The sequence below is a fragment of the Budorcas taxicolor genome, chromosome 3 (genome assembly GCF_023091745.1).
Source record: "Budorcas taxicolor isolate Tak-1 chromosome 3, Takin1.1, whole genome shotgun sequence".
Taxonomy (NCBI): Eukaryota; Metazoa; Chordata; class Mammalia; order Artiodactyla; family Bovidae; genus Budorcas; species Budorcas taxicolor.
In genome coordinates this window covers 51,914,009-51,933,206 of record NC_068912.1, presented here as the reverse complement: position 1 = coordinate 51,933,206, position 19,198 = coordinate 51,914,009, and the positions used below count along the sequence as shown (strand labels likewise).

General features: G+C 39.9%; 1 protein-coding gene across 2 annotated transcripts in view; it reads right to left on the bottom strand.

Annotated features, from left to right (window-relative positions):
- TGFBR3 (transforming growth factor beta receptor 3) overlaps positions 1–19,198 on the bottom strand; it is a 199,313-nt gene that overhangs the window by 73,318 nt on the left and 106,797 nt on the right. For both annotated transcript variants that reach the window (XM_052636917.1, XM_052636918.1), the window contains exon 4: positions 1,129–1,266. In XM_052636917.1, the coding sequence (XP_052492877.1) occupies positions 1,129–1,266 (138 nt within the window). The remainder of the gene's footprint in view (positions 1–1,128; positions 1,267–19,198) is intronic.

Here is a 19,198-nt window from a genome sequence, read left to right as displayed (position 1 = left end):
CTCTTGCCTAATCAACTTCTACTATGACAGTTACAAATTGATGATTTTCTAATTCCATCCTTCCTTCTATAGCTATTCATTGGTATTCTTCTATAAAAACTTTCCCTTCCTCCCTTTTTACTCATTTAATTATCTACTTTTTAATTGTATTATCTATGGAGTCTTATTCTATTCAGTGGGTACCTCTGAGTTTTTAAAAGTACACTTCAAATACAAGTGATAAGAAACTACAGATCTGAATTAAGTATCATTAATTAGGCAAAATGTATTCATGGTGCAAGATGAACACCACTAACTGTGGACTCTTCTCGTTTTGATTGCTTGTAGGCAAGAGAGGTTTGGGAGTCCGAGGCTCTGCAGTTGAGGGCATTAGCATGTATCCCCAGCAATAGACAATGTGAGTTATCACTGTGCAGTGTTGCTCATCATCAGACATGATATCATACCCCAAAAATTCTATCCAAACAACCCGTCAATTTCTCCACAACTAGCGAGCTTGGATGTTTCTGGCAAACTCAAAAGGACATGATTTACAAATAGTAGGTAATATTTGGATCCTTCCACAAGAGCTGGGTTCCAGCTTTTTTATAAAATACAAATGTTTTCATTTTGGAGCTCACTGTGTCACTTTCTCAACAAACAGATCCTACAAGCACTTACACTAAACTGGCTCCCTTCATACTCAAAAAGCACTGTCAGTCTCCTATAGTTAGGCCCGTGTTATATATGAATAAAATGGGTCTGTACGTATTTATTTTGCGGTCAGAGACCACACATCTAATGGCTACTTACAATATTTACAATCTCCTGGTACCATGGGGAGGAAGGAAGGGGAGACTGAGACCAAAGCTAAGGCCACACAGAGTATGACTACAGATCCTGCTCAAACATGCAAGCAAGACCAGACTCTTCATGCATAGAAGAGGACATGTGAGTGGTATTTGTTTTCTGTGAATGCTTATCAATGCCACCCAAATATCACTAAGAGCAAAATCCAACTTTAATACACTGTGGACTCTGCTATTGTTAACATTTCAATGAAATAAGCCTTTTTAAAAGCTTTGAAAATTTTAGGGTCATTATATCCTTATGCTCAAGGATCACACTGGGAGGGTTTTAAGCACTTACCAAGAAAAGTCTGGAGACCCCAACTGCCAGTCTCTCTGTCTTCAGATGCCAAACCAGAGGCTGGGGGGAATTGAGCAGGAACACAACAGGCTTGTGGTGAATGTGGACTGAGGAGATGGGATTCAGGTGCAGAGTGACCTGGGAAGAAACAGAAAGAGAAGTCTTAGCACCAGCTTTCCATCAAAACCACTAAGCACAGCACATGGCATACTGTTTCACAGCTCACCATTAACAGAAACAAGCTGAAAGCTAGTTCAGATTCCACAGATAAGATATATTAGGCTGAACTGGATGATTCTGCCAATATTTGACCTTTTTTAACCACAAAAAACAGCTATATCATGTGGTTCAATCCATACTAATTTCAACCAAAACGTGAATCAGCTCCCAGTAAAAGCAGAATACAAGTAAACAGAACACTTTTTTTTTTTTTTTTCAGAGTTGGCAAAGGCAAAATAAAAGTTACCTTCCCTCAGGGCTGCCTTATCCTTCAAATCAAATGACTAAATTTAAAAGTGGAGAACAGAATCACCTGGGGGCAGGTCATTCCTCTGAATTGTCAAAGAAATGACTTTGTTCTCTTCCAGGTAAGCTCCAATCTCTCTCTATAAAGTCAAGTGAGTTCTGCCAAAGAAAAGCACCGAAAGCTAAGGGAGAGGGGCTGCCAAAGGGAGCTGCCAGTGCTTTCATCATCCCAGCTATTAGCTCGAAGGGGTTTTCCAAAGAAATGAGGCACAGGGAACACACAGAATAAAAATGGGCTGTATACAGTTCCAACCCCAAAAAAGAAAAAACAGAGAGGAAAACCATGAGTTTGGACAGGAAAACTGTGGCCAGTTTTGATAGCAGATCAAGGACTACTGTAAGGTTACATTGGCATAATTAGCATCACCCAAAAGCACCTGTGAGGGGATCTGGACACAGAGGGTTCAACAACACCCTCCCAGAGCACATCAGCCAAGGTCAGTCAACATGAACATGGAAAAGCAAAAGGATGGATAAATACTGAACAGACACTTTCATATAAGTATGTCTCCACTGGCTTTCTGTCCAGAGGGGCGAGGCAAGACCCAGGAACTACTTGTATTTAAATAAACTGAGGTGGTGCTAGTGGTAAAGAACCCGCCTGCAGATGCAGGAGACGTAAGAGATGCAGGTTCAAGCCCTGGGTCAGGGAGATCCCCTAGAGGAGGGCAAGGCAACTGACTCCAGTATTCTTGCTTTGGAGAATCCCATGGACAGAGAAGCCTGGTGGGCTATAGTCCATAGGATCTCAAAGAGTCAGACACGGCTAAAACGACTTAGCATGAGTGCGTGCATGCATGTTAAGTCACTTTAGTTGTGTCTCTTTGTAACCCCATGGACTGTAGCCCACCAGGCTCCTCTGCCCATGGAATTCTCCAGGCAAGAATACTGGAGTACACACACATGCAAACAAGTTGAACTCAACAAAAAGCACCCTCAAGTGATTAGGCAAAAAACAAAAATGAACTTTAACTTGAAAGACACAGACTGAGAGATACACTGGAAATAATTTTACGTCTCAGCCATAATTCTTACGAAGATTAAATGGGCTACATCTATGATCTGAATCTGTACCATCATTAGGCATAGAGCTCTCAAAGCTGGATTACTTTACTCGATGTCTTCCCAATGACTGCTGGACTGCTCTGAACTCAGTGTATCTCTGCCTTTCATTGCAGAACTGCCTAGGACACCAGTGTCACTTATTATAGTGTATCCTCAGGTCACCGATAATAAGACACTAAATTATCAGTCTCCATGCCTTAGCACAGGGTAGGCACTCGATAAATGCCAATTCTCTGCTTTTCAAGGCCAAAAAGTATCTTATTCTATGAATAATTTGCATTATGGTATATAATACCATCTGGTTCATTTACTACTGAGAATATGTGTCTTGATTTTCAAAACAGACTGCAAATACCCAGTAGGCAAACATATGTCTTACATTTAATACTGTGCTTAATATAGAGTAGATAATTTTTAATGACTGATTTACCACAGTAAATTCATCAATTTATGTTACCTAAAAAGTTTTTTTAATCTGAATAGACTCAAAGGTATTTAGCTAACTAACTTCCAGAAAAGTGAAAAAACATAGAAGCAAGACTCTATCATGAGCTATTTCAGCAACACTGCTAGGGTCAGTTTAGTATTGGCATGCTGCTGCTGCTGCTGCTAAGTCGCTTCAGTCGTGTCCAACTCTGTGCTACCCCATAGGTGGCAGCCCATTAGGCTCCTCTGTCTCTGGGATTCTCCAGGCAAGAACACTGGAGTGGGTTGCCATTTCCTTCTCCAGTGCATGAAAGTGAAGAGTGAAAGTGAAGTTGCTCAGTCGTGCCCAACTCTTAGCGACCCCGTGGATTGCAGCCTACCGAGCTTTTCTCCGTCTATGGGATTTTCCAGGCAAGAGTACTGGAGTAGGGTGTCACTGCCTTCTCCGAGTATTGGCATAAGCATAGTATTAAAAGCAGAGTACTAATGAACAGTGATGTCAGGTACAGCTACAGCAAAATAACATGTTTTCTGATTGTACAGAATCAACTTCACAGAATTTTGGAGATATGTCCACATTTGGAAACAGTCAGATTGATCACCCCTATAAACAGGAGAGGCAGCAGAAACAGAGCAGGGGCAGAGATTCGTATTGCTACACTAACTAGAGAGAGAGACACCCACTACAGAAAGCACACACTATGGAGAGTGGGGAAGGAGAGATGAAATCATTCCTTGCCTAAGAGTACCTGACAATTGCAAAGAAACACTCTGTCACTACTAATATGTGAAAGTTTCCAGATTTATTCATTACAAAACTGTTTATTGAGCACAAAGAATAGTTGCAGTCCTCAGGCAGACGATTCTCCTTGGAGCTCACAGATAGAACAGTAATAAATATATATCTCCAATGAACAAGAATTTAGGGGGGGGGGGAACCTTAGGAAATGAGAAGAAAAATATGTATGAGACAGATACTGGTGCTCGAGTCCAAAATTTTCCAGATGGTCCAAAGTGTCGAGGCCTGGCTCACACCATCAAGGAGAGATTTCTAGGAGCCATGGCTCTCTGAGCTTTCCTGGAATCAGTTCCCTCTTCAATATGTGGCAGTGTCTGGCCAAGATGAATCCCCGACTCTGGCACATGGGGCCCAGGCAAAGCCCCAAAAACCATTTGGCAAAGAAGAATTGACACTACAATTGGGAAATTAAAAGAAAAATACTCAATACTTTCTAAAAAGATCAGTTGGCAGCAACACAGAGTCCCCCCAAGCACCTGCTCACCTAACCCCTCAGCAACCTTCCTCCACTTGAATAAATCATGCTGAAGGGAAGATAGAGGACAACCAAAAACAACCAACAAAGAATGAAGGTAAAAAAGCTCCCAGAAATGTGGGGAGAACATACCGAGAATAGCTCTTAAAGAATTCCTGGCTAAGGTGCCTAATTTCTCTCAGGCTGAAAAGAAAAAGGAGCAAAAAGGAGAAGAAAAGAATGAGAAAAAGAAAATCCTCTTTAGAATCAACTATAGATCAGGATAGACTATAGTTACAAAGATAAGAGCGTTGTGCTAAAGCTTTTTCCCCGCTGTGTAAACTGTCCAGGGATTACAGTCAGAAGATCAGAGGTGAGACAGGCTGCAGCAAAGAAACAGCAGTATATCCAATAATTTCCAACTTGGACATCCAAACAAAAGTTTAGAGAGTTGACTCTCAACCCTACGTCAAATTTACACATAAAAATAAGGGTCATCTCTTAGTCCACAGGTTTCACATGTGTGCGTGTCTGTGTGTGTGTGTGTGTGTGTGTGTGTACAAGGAATAACAAACTGAACCCAGAGGCCACGTGGTGGTGAAGGCAAATGGAGGTAAACTTAAAGGGGCTGCATCTCAAATGAGGGAACAGTGACAATCTCTGTAGTAGTGGCTTCTTAACCTCTGGGAGTTACCGAGCTCTTGAGAGCTTAATGCAAGTTATGAATCCCCCACACACACACACCCTCCACCACACACACACACACCAAAATACCCCACAGACACACAAAACTTTCTGACTGTGTCAGGGAAATACATCCATTGCAGGGCCGGTGAACTCCAGGTGAAGTAACCATTAACCCATGTTAAAGAATATACTCTAGAAGAGCAGGAAAATTCTAATCACAGAAACAGAAACAACATTAGTCTCTCTAATCAAACTAGAAATGACACCTTTATTTTTAAAATATCATCCCCTCAGGGAAAGAACATAATAGATGACAACTCAGAACTAAAAGAGGCTTCCCAGGTGGTGCTAGCGGTAAAGAACTCGCCTGCCAATGCAGGAGACATAAGAGACAGGGGTTCAATCCTTGGGTCAGGAAGATCCCCTGGAGAAGGTCATGGCAACCCACTCCAGTATCCTTGCCTGGAGAATCCCATGGACAGAGGAGCCTGGAGGGCTACAGTCCATAGGGTCACACAGAGTCAGACATGACTGAAACGACTTAGTACACATGGAGAACTAAAAAATGTTCACATGTAGCTTCTGGAATTTCAGTGACTTCTTGAAACCATACTTGATCACACAGCAGCCCAAAAAGCCCTGCCCAAGAGTTCCAGCACTAATCAGGTTTGCCTTAAACGGTGCTGAATATTCAGTCTTCCGAATGTCACGAGAAAATACCAGTGAATCTGATCTGTCACACCTCTGATGCAGACGTTGCTCATACACTACTGAAAACACAGGAAAACTGTTTGGTCCAATCTGCTGCATGACACCTGTTGACATTAGGTCTTAGGAGGCTATCTGTGCACTTCAACAAACTATTAGATGTAATTAATGTAGTTCTATTTTACAAAGAAATTCAAAGTAAATCTTTTTTGAGTACTCTTCTGGGGAATCTGAACACAGTTTTGACCGAAGTCAAGGCCAACTCTCAGGAGCATAAAGCCTCCGAGTGGGAAGACAAACTTCCTGTCTCCCATTTAGGAAGCGTGTCCTTGCCACGTTATCACCAGAAAACAACAGGAAGGGTTTTCTTTGGACCTTGTTTGGCTGAAGACTCGGTTCTCCACAGATTATCTGTGATAAGCAAAAACCATACTTTGCAGCAAACCCTGTAAATCACTTTATCTAAATGAATTATGTACTTTCTTACAGAAAAGAACACCACTCTCTTGATGGAAAGATGCCATATGAAAACTGTTTTGAATTTTCCAGGATTCATGGCAGAGATGCAAGATTATTTCTACCACAGTGATTTCAAAAATTTCTTATTAGTTATATCCCCTCCTCTTGGGGTTTGTTAAAACAAACAAAAGCAAAGCAAGCAAAGAAAAAAGTCTAACAGTTGTCTAATTTTGCTAACGTGTCAGTGAAGTTCCATGTCAACATTTCTGATTTTAGTAAGGGCCCCTATGGACCCATGAAACAGTGAAGTCATCCAAAACACAACCAGAGGGACTTCTGTTCTCTAAAATCAGACCAAATACTGGTCTGAAATGGATGATCCAACAATCAGTTTACACGAAGACAGATAAGAGAAGCACTCCAGCACTGTGTCTATAAACAAGACCCATAAACTCCCACCCTGGTGTTCGTATAGCCATATCCATGCCTTCTTCAGAAGTAAGCAGACCACCACTTAGCAACGGCGTTGGCAGTAACTGAAAACATCCTACATCTGATTCCCATAGCACTCATAATTTACACAGCCGGACTCAACCTACTTCAGGACACCAGGGTAACCACAGCTGAACTCGAATTTCCCTTACATTTGGGCAATGGGCCTTTTAGGAACTCAAATCTGACTCAGATGCACTTGAAATATGCAACCAGTTGCTGGGAGTGGGGAACAGCAGTTAGTTCTCTGCCGTGTTTTAAAGGGTATTCCAATCTGAGGAACCCCTACAGCTGACATTTTATTGACCGTTGCTTGTCTTTTGCCATCTGGGAATTGGTATAAAAAGATTCCCTTAAAATATTCTTGAAGGATTGGATCTGGAACTTTAAAAAAATTTCCTTATGATTTTATTTTTACATTTCTCTGAATTTCTAGAACATCAATCAGTTAAATGTTAAATTCAAGGAATTTTGACCCCTACTGTCCCCACCCTATCCTAAGAAGTCAATTGATCATTCACCTTTGCCTCATTGGCATTAAGGTTTTGAGTTCTTTTGACTTCACCTCTATGACAAATGACATCATGCTCCTTCCCAATGGTTTTGTCTTGAGACACTTAACATGATGAGAGGGACACAGCCAGTCAATTCCAAAACTAAGTTCTCCTCCCCCTCAACAAGGACAGGATTCAGGATTCCCCAGGAGACTGTGAAAATAATCTAATAAAACCACAAAATAAGGAAGAAAGGCCCTCAAATGAAAGTCTGAAATATAATGCAGAAATAAGTCTGCCTGTCTATATTTTGAATGCCCTGGAAAAATACTCGGAACTAAATTTGCATTGGGGGTTGAGAGACAAGGGCTCGTATAAACAGAGGAATATTTCTGAAGCTACAGGTCATGACCCTCTAAAGGCGTCTTGGCTGGGAGAGTTGCAAGGGGATTCTAGGGACCCCGGCCCTGCCTCCCAGAGTGGCCCACTGCTTAATCACTATAGGAAAAAGAGGCTGAGAAAGGGGAGACTCCAGGTGTCCTGAGAAATGGATGGGGCTGACAGCAAGGCTGGGAACACGGACAGTCACTTTCCCATTGTCCTTGAGCACTAAGCATCTGCCATCTGAAAATGGAACTGTCTCTGTCACTAACACACCACAGTCTTTCAGGATTCTCGCCTGCAGCACCCTCCAGCCAGCCCCTGGACCAACAAGTACACCCAGCTCAAAATGCAGCCTGCAGTGAAATCCTCCCTGCCCCACAGACAGAGCCGGGTTCAGGGCCATGCCCACAGACCACGCGTCAGTTTCTACTCTGCAAGGCACTGACTCCCCGCCTTACACTGTGAAACCCTCAGGGCACTCTTCAAGGGCAGAAACTAAGTCACACTCATTTCTGCATCATTGGGGCTAGCACAGGGCTGGATATCTAGTGAGCAGGCAACATGGTTTCTGAAAGATGAGTAAAAGAAAGCACCAATGACAGCTATTCATGAAATGTGACTCAAGTAATGGTTACAGAGTCAAATGGTTGCATTTTCCTGGCCAGAAAGTGACGTGGCAGGGGCAATGCATCGATAAGGAGGACATTAATTTCACTATCAAGTTCTACTGAACTTTAAAACACAGTCAAGAAAAGCAAACAGACACCAACTCATGCTCCCAAAACAAATGGTGGAGGCTGCCTGGAACGTGTGCTGGACAGAATTTCGAGGCCATGCCTAGGCTTTGTGAGAATAAACACCCTGCTTATCCTCCTCTGTTGTGTGTACAGGACAGGGCAGAGTACCACCTATGCCATAGAGGGGAATCACACTAGACAAACAGTGAAAGCCAAGAAAACAGAATGATTTTACTGATTATTTTTTACAGTTATGCAAATACAAATACATGAAACATGAAGAAAACCCTGGAGCATGTTCTCTTTCTCAGGGATAGATAACAAAGACAAAAATTTGACCAAAAGTTAAGTGATTTTCATTCAGGCAAGTGAAGTGTATTAGAACAGTTAGGAATTAAACTTCTAGAAAAACTGAAGGAACTTAATACTGGCAAAGTGATTAACATGAAAAAATATTTGCTTTAATTTTTTCATATTCCATGTCATACTTAATAAATAGATCGATTCCAAACACTTTATTATTGTATCTAACACTAATATACAACCAAAGCTTCCTGTAATATGTACTGTGTTCATTTATTTCCTCTCAATGTCTGCTTTTTACAATGGGCTCAAAATTGTTTGTGCTACCTGTTTAGTAAGCCATTCCTTTGACATGTATATGTCTATAATCACAGGATGTTAGGATAGCTTGTCATTACTGTGATAAACAGACTTGTACAATAAAGAGAATCATGGAGTGACCAGTATAAGCCAACTTAAAAGGCAGGCACAGCAAGAACCCAATGTCGACATGATGTGAGTACTGGATCAATCATTTCCATCTGCAGACTGCAGTTATGAATCTCAATAAAGATTGCTGCTTACACACCCTCTTAAAGTTAGCAAATGTACCACTCAGTGTGCAGGCAGTGATTAAATTTAATTTGATGCTCTAAATGTTAAAGGATGGCATTTGGATTTCCCTGGACTAGTACATTAACCTGAAGCTGGTAAGGAATTCTGAATGGGCATACAGTGTTTCCTTTCTAACACAAAAGAGAAATCTAAAGAGGAGTAATTACTAAGATACAGATGTTCAAAATCACTACACTTGGTTGCCATGTTAACAGGAATAGTAGTGAGAGGCATTAGTATCATCTCTCAAAGACAGTAAGCAGATTCATCGGTTCATATACTGGGTTAAGATTTGCTACTCTTGTCAAGAGTTATTTTGCATAATTATAGAGTTAATCCCATTTTAAAGATGAAGAAACTTGTGCTTAGAGATAATTTTGGCTAGATAATTTCTAGCCAAAAACATATGACTAGAAAGTGGCAGTGCTAAGAATAGAATGAACTTGTTTTATTCTTAAAAGTATTCATAGCCTATTCATAAGAACAGAATGGAATGTCTGTCTCTTTCCTTCTCCCTACCTTCCCATCTCATTCTTTTTTTTCACAATAGTAAAAGGTGTTTATCAGTCTTCATAATCAATAGCCAGACAAAAATAGAAGGTAATTATAGTTGCAAGCCATAATGGAAGCATGATTAACCTAAGAATATAAAATAATTATATACAATTTGGAGGGTTAAGTAATGTGGTAAGTGGAAGTGCATACATGAACATGTTTCCCATCCACCCAGCCAATCTATGTCTTTTGATTCCCACCTCATTCTTAATCTTGGGTGTTGGCCATAGGGCAGAGGGGGTGATGGGGATGCTCTAAAGGAGTAAGAAGCAGGGATTATTTTGCTTCTGGAAAGGAAAGAAAGATAGAGAAGAAAGGAAGAGGATTAAGTTGTGAGCAAGACAACAGAAGGCCAGTACAAGCTGAGAGGTCAGTGAAATCCACAGGGATGGGTCAACAAGTATTTTTATGAATACTATCCCCTTCCATCTCCTCTACAAAAGCTTTAATAATGCTCACCATTCTCATGAACGAATGCATTATGGCAGTCAAGATGGTGTTGGTTGCCTTTCAAATCCAAGTCAATCAAATGTATCTCAGACATGCCACATGTAGTTATATACCCAGAAAGTGGAGAGGGCCACGAGAATGCTAAGGCTCTGGAAATCTGCAGAGATATACCCTCCTCTGGGCTTCTACAATCAGAATCAGCAGACAGAGGTGAGAGCCAATCATTCCTTGAGCTCCAGGGCCTCCCAATTGATATATGGATTAGACCAAAGCATTCTCTAAGGAAACTAAATTCTGGTCACTGTAGGAAAGTCTTGGGAACTTTAAAGTCTGGTTTCCTTTGAAAGCTCTAGCAAAACAACTCCTGAAAGTCACAGTACCAGCCCCCTAAGGGTATTCTGGTTTCATCCAGCCAGGTCATAATTTTAAATGGAAATGTTTTAGAGGAACTTTAGCTTCAACATTACATGACCCATCCTTGAGAAAGGGAGAACAAATAACTCAGATGTCAAAGGTGAGAAAACATGTTATCTGTGCCTTGGGAGTATTTTTCCTGAAAAAGCATTATTTTTTGACCATATGTTCTACTGTCTCTTAGAGGCACAGAATTTTAAATGCTTTTAATTCAGGCAATGAACTATGTCAGAACAGGCTAATGCACAATAGAGCAAATGCGGTTTAAAGCGTTTACACTAGAGTTCAGTACTGTTTCCCTTCTCAGAGTTAAGTTTTCCCTAAGCCTTGCAATGAGTTTTCAGGGTAAGATCTATGATCACAGAGGGAAGGTTGCCAAAATATGCATACAGAATTTGGCATGCTGTAGTTGATAAGTGTCTAAGATGGGATCACATCTTCCTAAAGCCAATATTAAAGGGGTTGAATTTCCTATTTTCTTCAGGCACCATTAAAAGTAGTTCATTACATTTGCTCTAACTGGAAAGGGACAAGCTACAGTAAAGAGCTGGACCTGGTAACAAATTCATTATAGTTATGTTACACTCTTAGAAATCATTTCAGCACATATTAATACCCTGAAGGAAAAAGGAAAATAAAAAGTAAAAGAAAGAAGCAGAAGACTAAGTTCTAAGAAACCTGAACAACATTCCTTATTTAGATCAAGAATGATCCTCGTGACATTTATTTACAGGTATATCAGAATTGAGTGTCACGGCAGGGATTTTATCTCAAAATGAAACAAGTGCAAATTCTAACACAAACCATTTGATTTTCAAATCATAACTTACACACAGTCATTCATTTCCCAATAATGAAGATTCAATAATTCTGTCAATATCATACATATCAGTCAACCAGTTGAAACCCTGATAGGTCAAAGTCAGTCACTGGGAATCAGCGAGTTACAGAGCAACAGAGAACAGGACATTCTTTTCCAATAATTAAAATTGTCTCCCATATTTGACATTAGGAAATAGGAGGCTTTCCCTTAATATCTGGAAATATTAATTGTCTTAACTATTTATGCATAGTCTCACTTTTATACATAAAATGACTTTTTAAAAAGCTTATAATCTCTGAATTTTACTGAGTATTTTAAAAACACAAGGTACAGCAGTATTACAAAGACTTAGTTTCCCATGCAAATAAAGCAGATAAAAGCAACTCTTCCATAATACATCTATGAAGAAAGTTTCGAATCCTGACCAAAGTCGGGAAGGTTCTAAAAAAAATATCAGAATCAGCTTAAGCTCTGGATCATAATTCAGTGAAGATCCAAATGCACCTATTAAGTCAATAGCCACTAGTCTTCTTCTCATTTTCAGTAAAACTACTATAGTCTACCATTCTGTCTTTGACTCATCCTTCGAAACCACCACCACTAAGCAGTAAATACAGCCAAAATGGGAAAGGGATGGGGTGCTTGCATTACAAAATATTCAGGCTTAGACTATAAATTTAAACATTCCAAAATAACCAAGATCTCAAAGAAATAATTAAGATTCTCTACCATTCATGATATTTGGCCAGAAATAAGAAATCTGACTCAGTGACAAATCTCTCCATAAAAACATGAAATGAAATAAACAAAATGTGGTATATCCACACAATGGAATCTTATTCACCAATAGAAAGAATAAAGTTCTGACATACACTACAACACAGATAAACCTGGGAAACATGCAAAGTGAAAAAAGTCAGCACAAAAGGCCATATGTTGTATGATTCCATTTATTTGAAATGTTCAGAGCAGGTGAATCCATAGAGATAGGAAGTTATTGCCAGGGCTGGGACTGACTGCTAGCTGGCACAGAGCTTCTTTTTGAAGTGACAAAAATGTTCTGGAACAAAATAGTGGCGATATTTGCACTACATCATGAATGTACAAGTTTCACTCAACTGCATACTTTAAAATGGTTAAAATGGTAAATATTGTATAACGTGGCTCTTTTTTACCACACGATTTAAAAAAGTGTAATTTAAGCTTTCATACAGCATAGACCTGACCAATTCTTGAGTTTCAAATCTCTTCTAGAAAAAGCTTTACACGATAGTACAGGGAACTCAGCATATCCTAGTAGGCTGAATGCTCGCACCAACACTTACGACTCCAGATCTAAGGCAGTCAAAGCTCAGGAACACACAAAGCTGGCTTCAGATGGTACCTGTGTTTCCTGTGCATGTTTTTCATTTATTCAAACAGCATTAATTAAGTACCTAGGATGTGCCAGGCACCATACCCATTCCTGAACACAAAAATGGAATAAGATGCAGCCTATCTTTCCCCAAGGTAGTCACCACAATCCAGAGAAAGTCAGCTACATGAAGAGGTGATGATCAGTCAGTCCAGTTCAGTGGCTTAGTCGTGTCTGACTGACTCTTTGCAATCCCATGGCCTGCAGCATTCCAGGCTTCCCTGTCCATCACCAACTCCTGGAGGTGATGATAATATTCAATATAAAACCAACCAAGACTGCAATATGTCCAGGGTGTGTGGGGAGAGAAGATGTCAAGGGTTGGGGGAGGCGACACCAGCTTGGCTGGGCAGGGTTCCCAAGCAGGACAGATTAGACCTAAAGGTGTCTGAAAAAAACAGGCAAAATCTGTCAATGTGATACATTTTCTCGTTTCTTCCACTCCTTCCCAGTTTTCTGAACAACCTGTATTGGCTGGGTGAGTGTTTGTCAGAGATATTTTAGAAACAAAAGTCACACACAAGGATAAACTGGATTGAATGACCATTAAGACCCCCTTCTGATCCTAGAAGCTAGGGCTTCCATAACTTCATTACTGAATACTTTTCTTAAGACTTTCAGAATCACTTCACTCACTTATTTCATTTACTCTCTAAAGAAGTCTGCTAGATATTTTTTTAAAGTCTATATATTTAGCAAGCAATACAGTAAAATACTTGAGACTACTTCTCAACAGTAATTATTTCAAAAGAAAATGATACCAGGATAAAGCAAATCTAATAGGGAAGTGATGACAGTTCATTAGTATCTCATAAAGAGCTCAGAATACTATCCTGGTAGGTTCAGGTCCCATCTGTCTATGTCTTAGTATATTTGAGTCTGTGGGAGCTTGTCTCTTGCTTATAAGCCCAAGTTCTAAAATTAGAACTAGCTTTGAACAAGCCATTATTCTTCCTAAGATATATTAAATTAAATCTCCTCTTACCTCAAAAGAAATCAGAGTAGTCACATAGGAGAGTTGAGAAGGTTAAATAATTTATATTATGACAAACATAATTCTTTATAAACTCCAACATGTGAGGGAAATTTTATTATTCTCTGGAAGAAGGATGATGAAAAGTTAAAATTTTCAGACCTATTTTCGGGGGATAAAATTCTAAAATAACTTTGTTTTTAAAACAAGGAAACCTACTAAAATCAAAGTCACCATCAGATTCCATATCCTTAAGCAAACAAACTTTTCAAACCAGAGTTTAACAAGTAGCTAAACTCAATGATTTTTGTTTCTTTTTTCTATTAATTATCCACTTACCATGAAAGGTTCCCACTTAGCACTGAGACATAAAGCGTGATGTACAATGTGAATATAGTCCCTTTTAGAACAGTGAATGACCACACGTTTCATGGGAAGGAAGGGGTCTGACATTCGCCTCAAGCTAAACTTAGGAATGCCTTAGTATCCAACAGACTGTTTCGATGAATACTTTATGACTTAAAATGAAACCCATTAAGTGAAATATGACTAATCAGAATCACATAATGACTGAGAGCATGGACACTTGCAGCCTACTCCTTGCGTTCAATTCCAGCTCCACTAATTCCTTAGCTGTGTGACTGGGCAAACTGCTTGACCTCTCTGTGCTGCTATTTCTTCATCTGAAAAACAGAGTAGTGACTACTTTTTATGAGGAATAAATAAATACTTGTAAGCACTAGAAACACACTTGTCCCATAGTTTAAAATTACATATTAGTTATAGACAGGCCCTCAATATATCTCAGGAACTTTGCACAGTCATCACTTGAGGCATCATAGGAACTTATTCCATACAAAGATGGATCTCCCAGGCCTTCTCAACCTTTTCCTTCTTATAAAGTGCTCTCCATCATTACCCTACAACCCATGCCTACCAGCACTGTTCAGAAATTAGACATACTGATCTACTATGGTCTGGAAATTCTCAAGGACAAACCATATGCAATATCATCAGATTAGACCTATCAATTCTGTTCAGAAAGAGGTTGTTGTTTAGTCACTAAGTCACGTCCGACTCTTTTGAGACCCCTATGGACTGTAGACCACCAGGCTCCTCTGTATATGGGATTTCCCAGGCAAAGAATACTGCAGTGGGTTGCCATTTCCTTCTCTAGGGCATCTTCCCAACCCAGGAATCAAATCTGCATCTCTTGCATGGGCAGAAGGATTCTTTACCACTCAGCCCTTAGAAAGAGGCAGAGGTATGTGTTAACACACTGAATTTAACTACAGCTTCGTATTTTCATCTGGGATCAATTTTGTTCACCTCACAGAAAAAATACCACACTCTTGAAGAAGGCTTCATGTCATCGGTGCCCCAAGAAGGAAGAAGGCAGCTCTTCCCTGTGGGTGCTCCTGACCTCTGTCCAGTTAACCCTTCTTACAGTATCTAGCACCTGCTGCCTTGTATTAAGTTAATATACAAATTATCTGAGAAGAGGGAATGGGACTTTTTTCTTATTACCCTGGAGCCTAGTCAAGTACCCTGTACTTGGAAAGCACTACAAAATACTTAATGATGAATGAATGGACAAGCGAATCAATAAACATATTCTAGAGCATAATTTAATTTCTTCCAAGATCTACATTTTCTTCCAAGCAAGTTGGCCAGTGTCTCCTGTAATCCAATCCTTCAGGTCATTCTGCCTTCCTTCCTAAATTACAGGCAGTTTGACCCAGTGGTTAAGAGCAGTGACTCAGAGCCAGTTGGACTCTGGGGTTTCCACTTACCAGACTTAGGGCCTTGAGCCTGTTAAGACTCTATGGGCATCAGTTTCACCAACTTTATAACACGGGGATAATACGTGTGCTTATTCCATCAGATGGCAAAGAATTAAACATGTCTTGCATATAAAACACTTAGAATAGTGACTGGCACTGGCACATAGTAAGTGCTGCTTAAGTATTCACTATCATTACTTCCACCCTCTAAAGCCATAGTTTATTGAAAATTTTTCTCCATTCCCTTGGTTCCTATGGAAGGAAGGTTTTGTCTTTACTGTCCTCCACTGAAGTTTAAAGTCAAAACAGTTTTTCTCACAGTTTCCTGAACATCAAACTGCTGGCCTCCCTAGACTCAGCCCGCCTCTCTTCCTAAACCAGCTTCTCCTATCTGGGCACACACAAGCCCCATTAAGCTTCTCCACTGCCACCACCTTCTCTTCACCTGGCAACTCTACAGACTTCATCAGCCATTCTCCCAAAGCTCTTGCTCATGTCATTATCACGACCAACAGCATCTCCATGGCTCACTAAACTCTGGGCTTCAGCCGGACTTGGAGATACTTCAAAGTCCCCATATGATCTGGGAGAAGGATAGGGAAGCTGTTTGCTTTGTCCAGAATGAAAGGCCTGTTTCAATGTATTTGTTTACCCTGACACAAATCAACCACTCTCAGGCTTGCTACAAGCTTGATGAAGACCTCCACCAGATACACCACCAAAAAGGTTGAGACAGCTGCAAAGGTTTCTGTTTCCCTGGAGATGGAGTTTCATGGAAGGCTAAGAATCACCACAGCAACCAGACTACAAAAACAGTCCATGGGCTGCAGCCCCATAACTCTGGTAAAGCAATTTGTACTCCGTGAAAAGGCTAGGGCACAGAAGTTGAAAAATGATCAAAGTAAACACTGCTCTTCAAGCACCATTCTGTTGTGCTGATTTCAAGGCATCAAGTCACAGCATCAAAGTTTTGTTATGAAAGATGCACGCCAAGTGCCAAGGATTTGCTCGGCTGAACTAACTGCTCTGGTGTGAAGGTCTAGAGATAAGTTCATAGTACATTTTCCAAAACAACCATTTCAAATTTGCTCTAAGAGCAGACCAGGGTAAAAATGTACACCATTATATCAAGTTACCCTGCCCAAGCTAGAACAGCTGTTGATCCCAACCCTGGATTTAAAAAAAGAGAGAAGGTGATTTTTCTTTTTTTGGCCACACTGCACTGCATATGGGATCTTAGTTCCCTCACCAGGGATTGAACCCTTGCCCCATGCATTGGAAGCACAGAGTTTTAACCACTGGACCACGAGGGAAGTCCCAGAAGGTGATTTTCTGATAAAATCTTAAATAGACTTTATTTCATACTGACCTTTCCTGGACTAATTCTGATAAATTTAAGGGAAATTTCTAAACTTCATTTAACACTAATGAAGAAAATGACCTGTTCCAGGGTCTCTGATCCACTACCATCAATTTATGCTATACTTTAAACAGCAAATAAGAAACTACATAAGAATAAAAATATAATATATGTTATATCTATAATACATAGAAGCAGCAACTATAAAGTATAGGAACTTAGAAACAAATTTCTTCATAAACTTATAAGAGTCTTCGATTTTATTAACATGATCAAAGTTAATTATTAACTATGTTTACTACAGCTTTAATACACAGAACATTTTTATTTTAAGGAACGCAAAGTGATGTACCTGAGTAGCCCTATAGCATCCTCAAAAGTTAGGTAAGAAAAATATACAATTCCCATTAGCAATAATTTATGGAAGAAATTATCAGAATCTCAATTATATTGGTGGTACATAATGAATTGATAAAATAAAATACTTATTAGTAGGGAGAAATCTTAATTCAAATTACCCTGAACAGAACGTTTAGAAATTTGATTAGAACAATGTGACGTGTACACACACACCACATTCCTCCTCTCTAGATACATCCCATGCATAATGCAGCTCCCTGAATCCATTGTGAAGAAGGGGTCCACTTGCACAAGTTCTGGGGTTTGAGCAAGAGGCTCAGATGTAAGTGGGTCTGTGGGGAACAGAGAGGGAGCTCTGGGGGGAGGCTGAGAGTGAACAGAGCAGAACAGGCGGAACTAAGGGGACAGGGCAGGAGGGCAGGGAGAACCTCGAGAGAAATGTCAAGACAGGGAAGGTAGTGTGGGTAGGCTTGGAGAGCATTTAATTCAGATAGAGCTGAGGAAATATACAAAAGAATACAGAAAAATAAAGTTGGAAAGGTAGACTGGGGCCAGATCTCAATGAGCCGTGAAAGCCAAGCTTAACTAATCGGTGAAGGCAATTGAAAGAAGAGCGTGTAATGTAATTCACTGAGATGTAGCCATGGCTCGCCTCCTGACAAACAGTGGGTACGTCAACTTCTGGCATATCAAGTGTGACTTAGTTAATCACATTAATACATTAATGTACTAAACTCCCTTCAATCACCTCAGTTGTTTGCCCAATAGAATATATATCAGTAATAGAAATGTTTTTAAAACCCATTTTGTACAGGATCCCGTTCCAAATCTTATCCAGTATCATTATTAAGGAATTATCAAGGAGTATCTTGCAATGGGAGAAAAATAAATCTTAATCCTCAACCCCAAGGATCCTAGACTTGAGGGGTTTGTTCCCTTGCTTTATCCCCAGCTTATAGGCCCTCAATAAACACTTGTGGAGTTTGGGATATATTTTAACCATAAATAATGAATAAACTAGGCAACTACTATGAGTTACAAGCCTCAAGCATTTTTACAAGGAATAAGTCATGAGCCTGGTAATTCAGTCCTATTTATAATATTCTATGTAAGAATCTTTAAATCCCACCCTTAGTTCTCTACTCTGTAAGAAATGAACCAGATCATTTACTCCTAAAGTGAAAACAAGTCTTCATTCTCTATCCATTGTCTTCCTGAGATGAACTCCTAAATCTTCGGAAGACCTAACAATAAGTTTCCAGTAAACACCTGAAACAAATTTGGGTCATAATGTCTCATATCATATTCTTTTCAAAAGAGAAAGCAAGTAAACAGTTGGTCAGCAATTTTGGAATGCAGATAAGATTGTCTGATTTACAGAAAATGACTTATTGCCTGCCCTTGTGGAGAAGTTAATTATCCTTGCCTGTGAAACAGGGAAAAGGTACTTTCACTATAAACCACAAACACAGTTGCTTCTCAAACTTGTCTTCTTCCTGGGATAAGATTCTGGACATATCACTCATTTAAGGAAAAAACATTCTGCTTTAGTATCTTTCTCTGGGATTCAATTCCCCCATAAATGAAGGGACTAAGCCAAAGCCTACAGTTCTTTGAGCAACCAGTACAATCAGTAAGTCTTCAAGACAGAGCCCTAGGAATAGACGTGGCTGATGAAAGAGAATGGGCTGATATGACTGAGTCATCAACTCACAAATTCCAGGTCACGCTAAGCGACTTGTGCACTCAATTAAAAGGAAAGAGTGACAAAAGCTTAAACTTGCCAAAGTGAATATAGAGAGTAAAACAG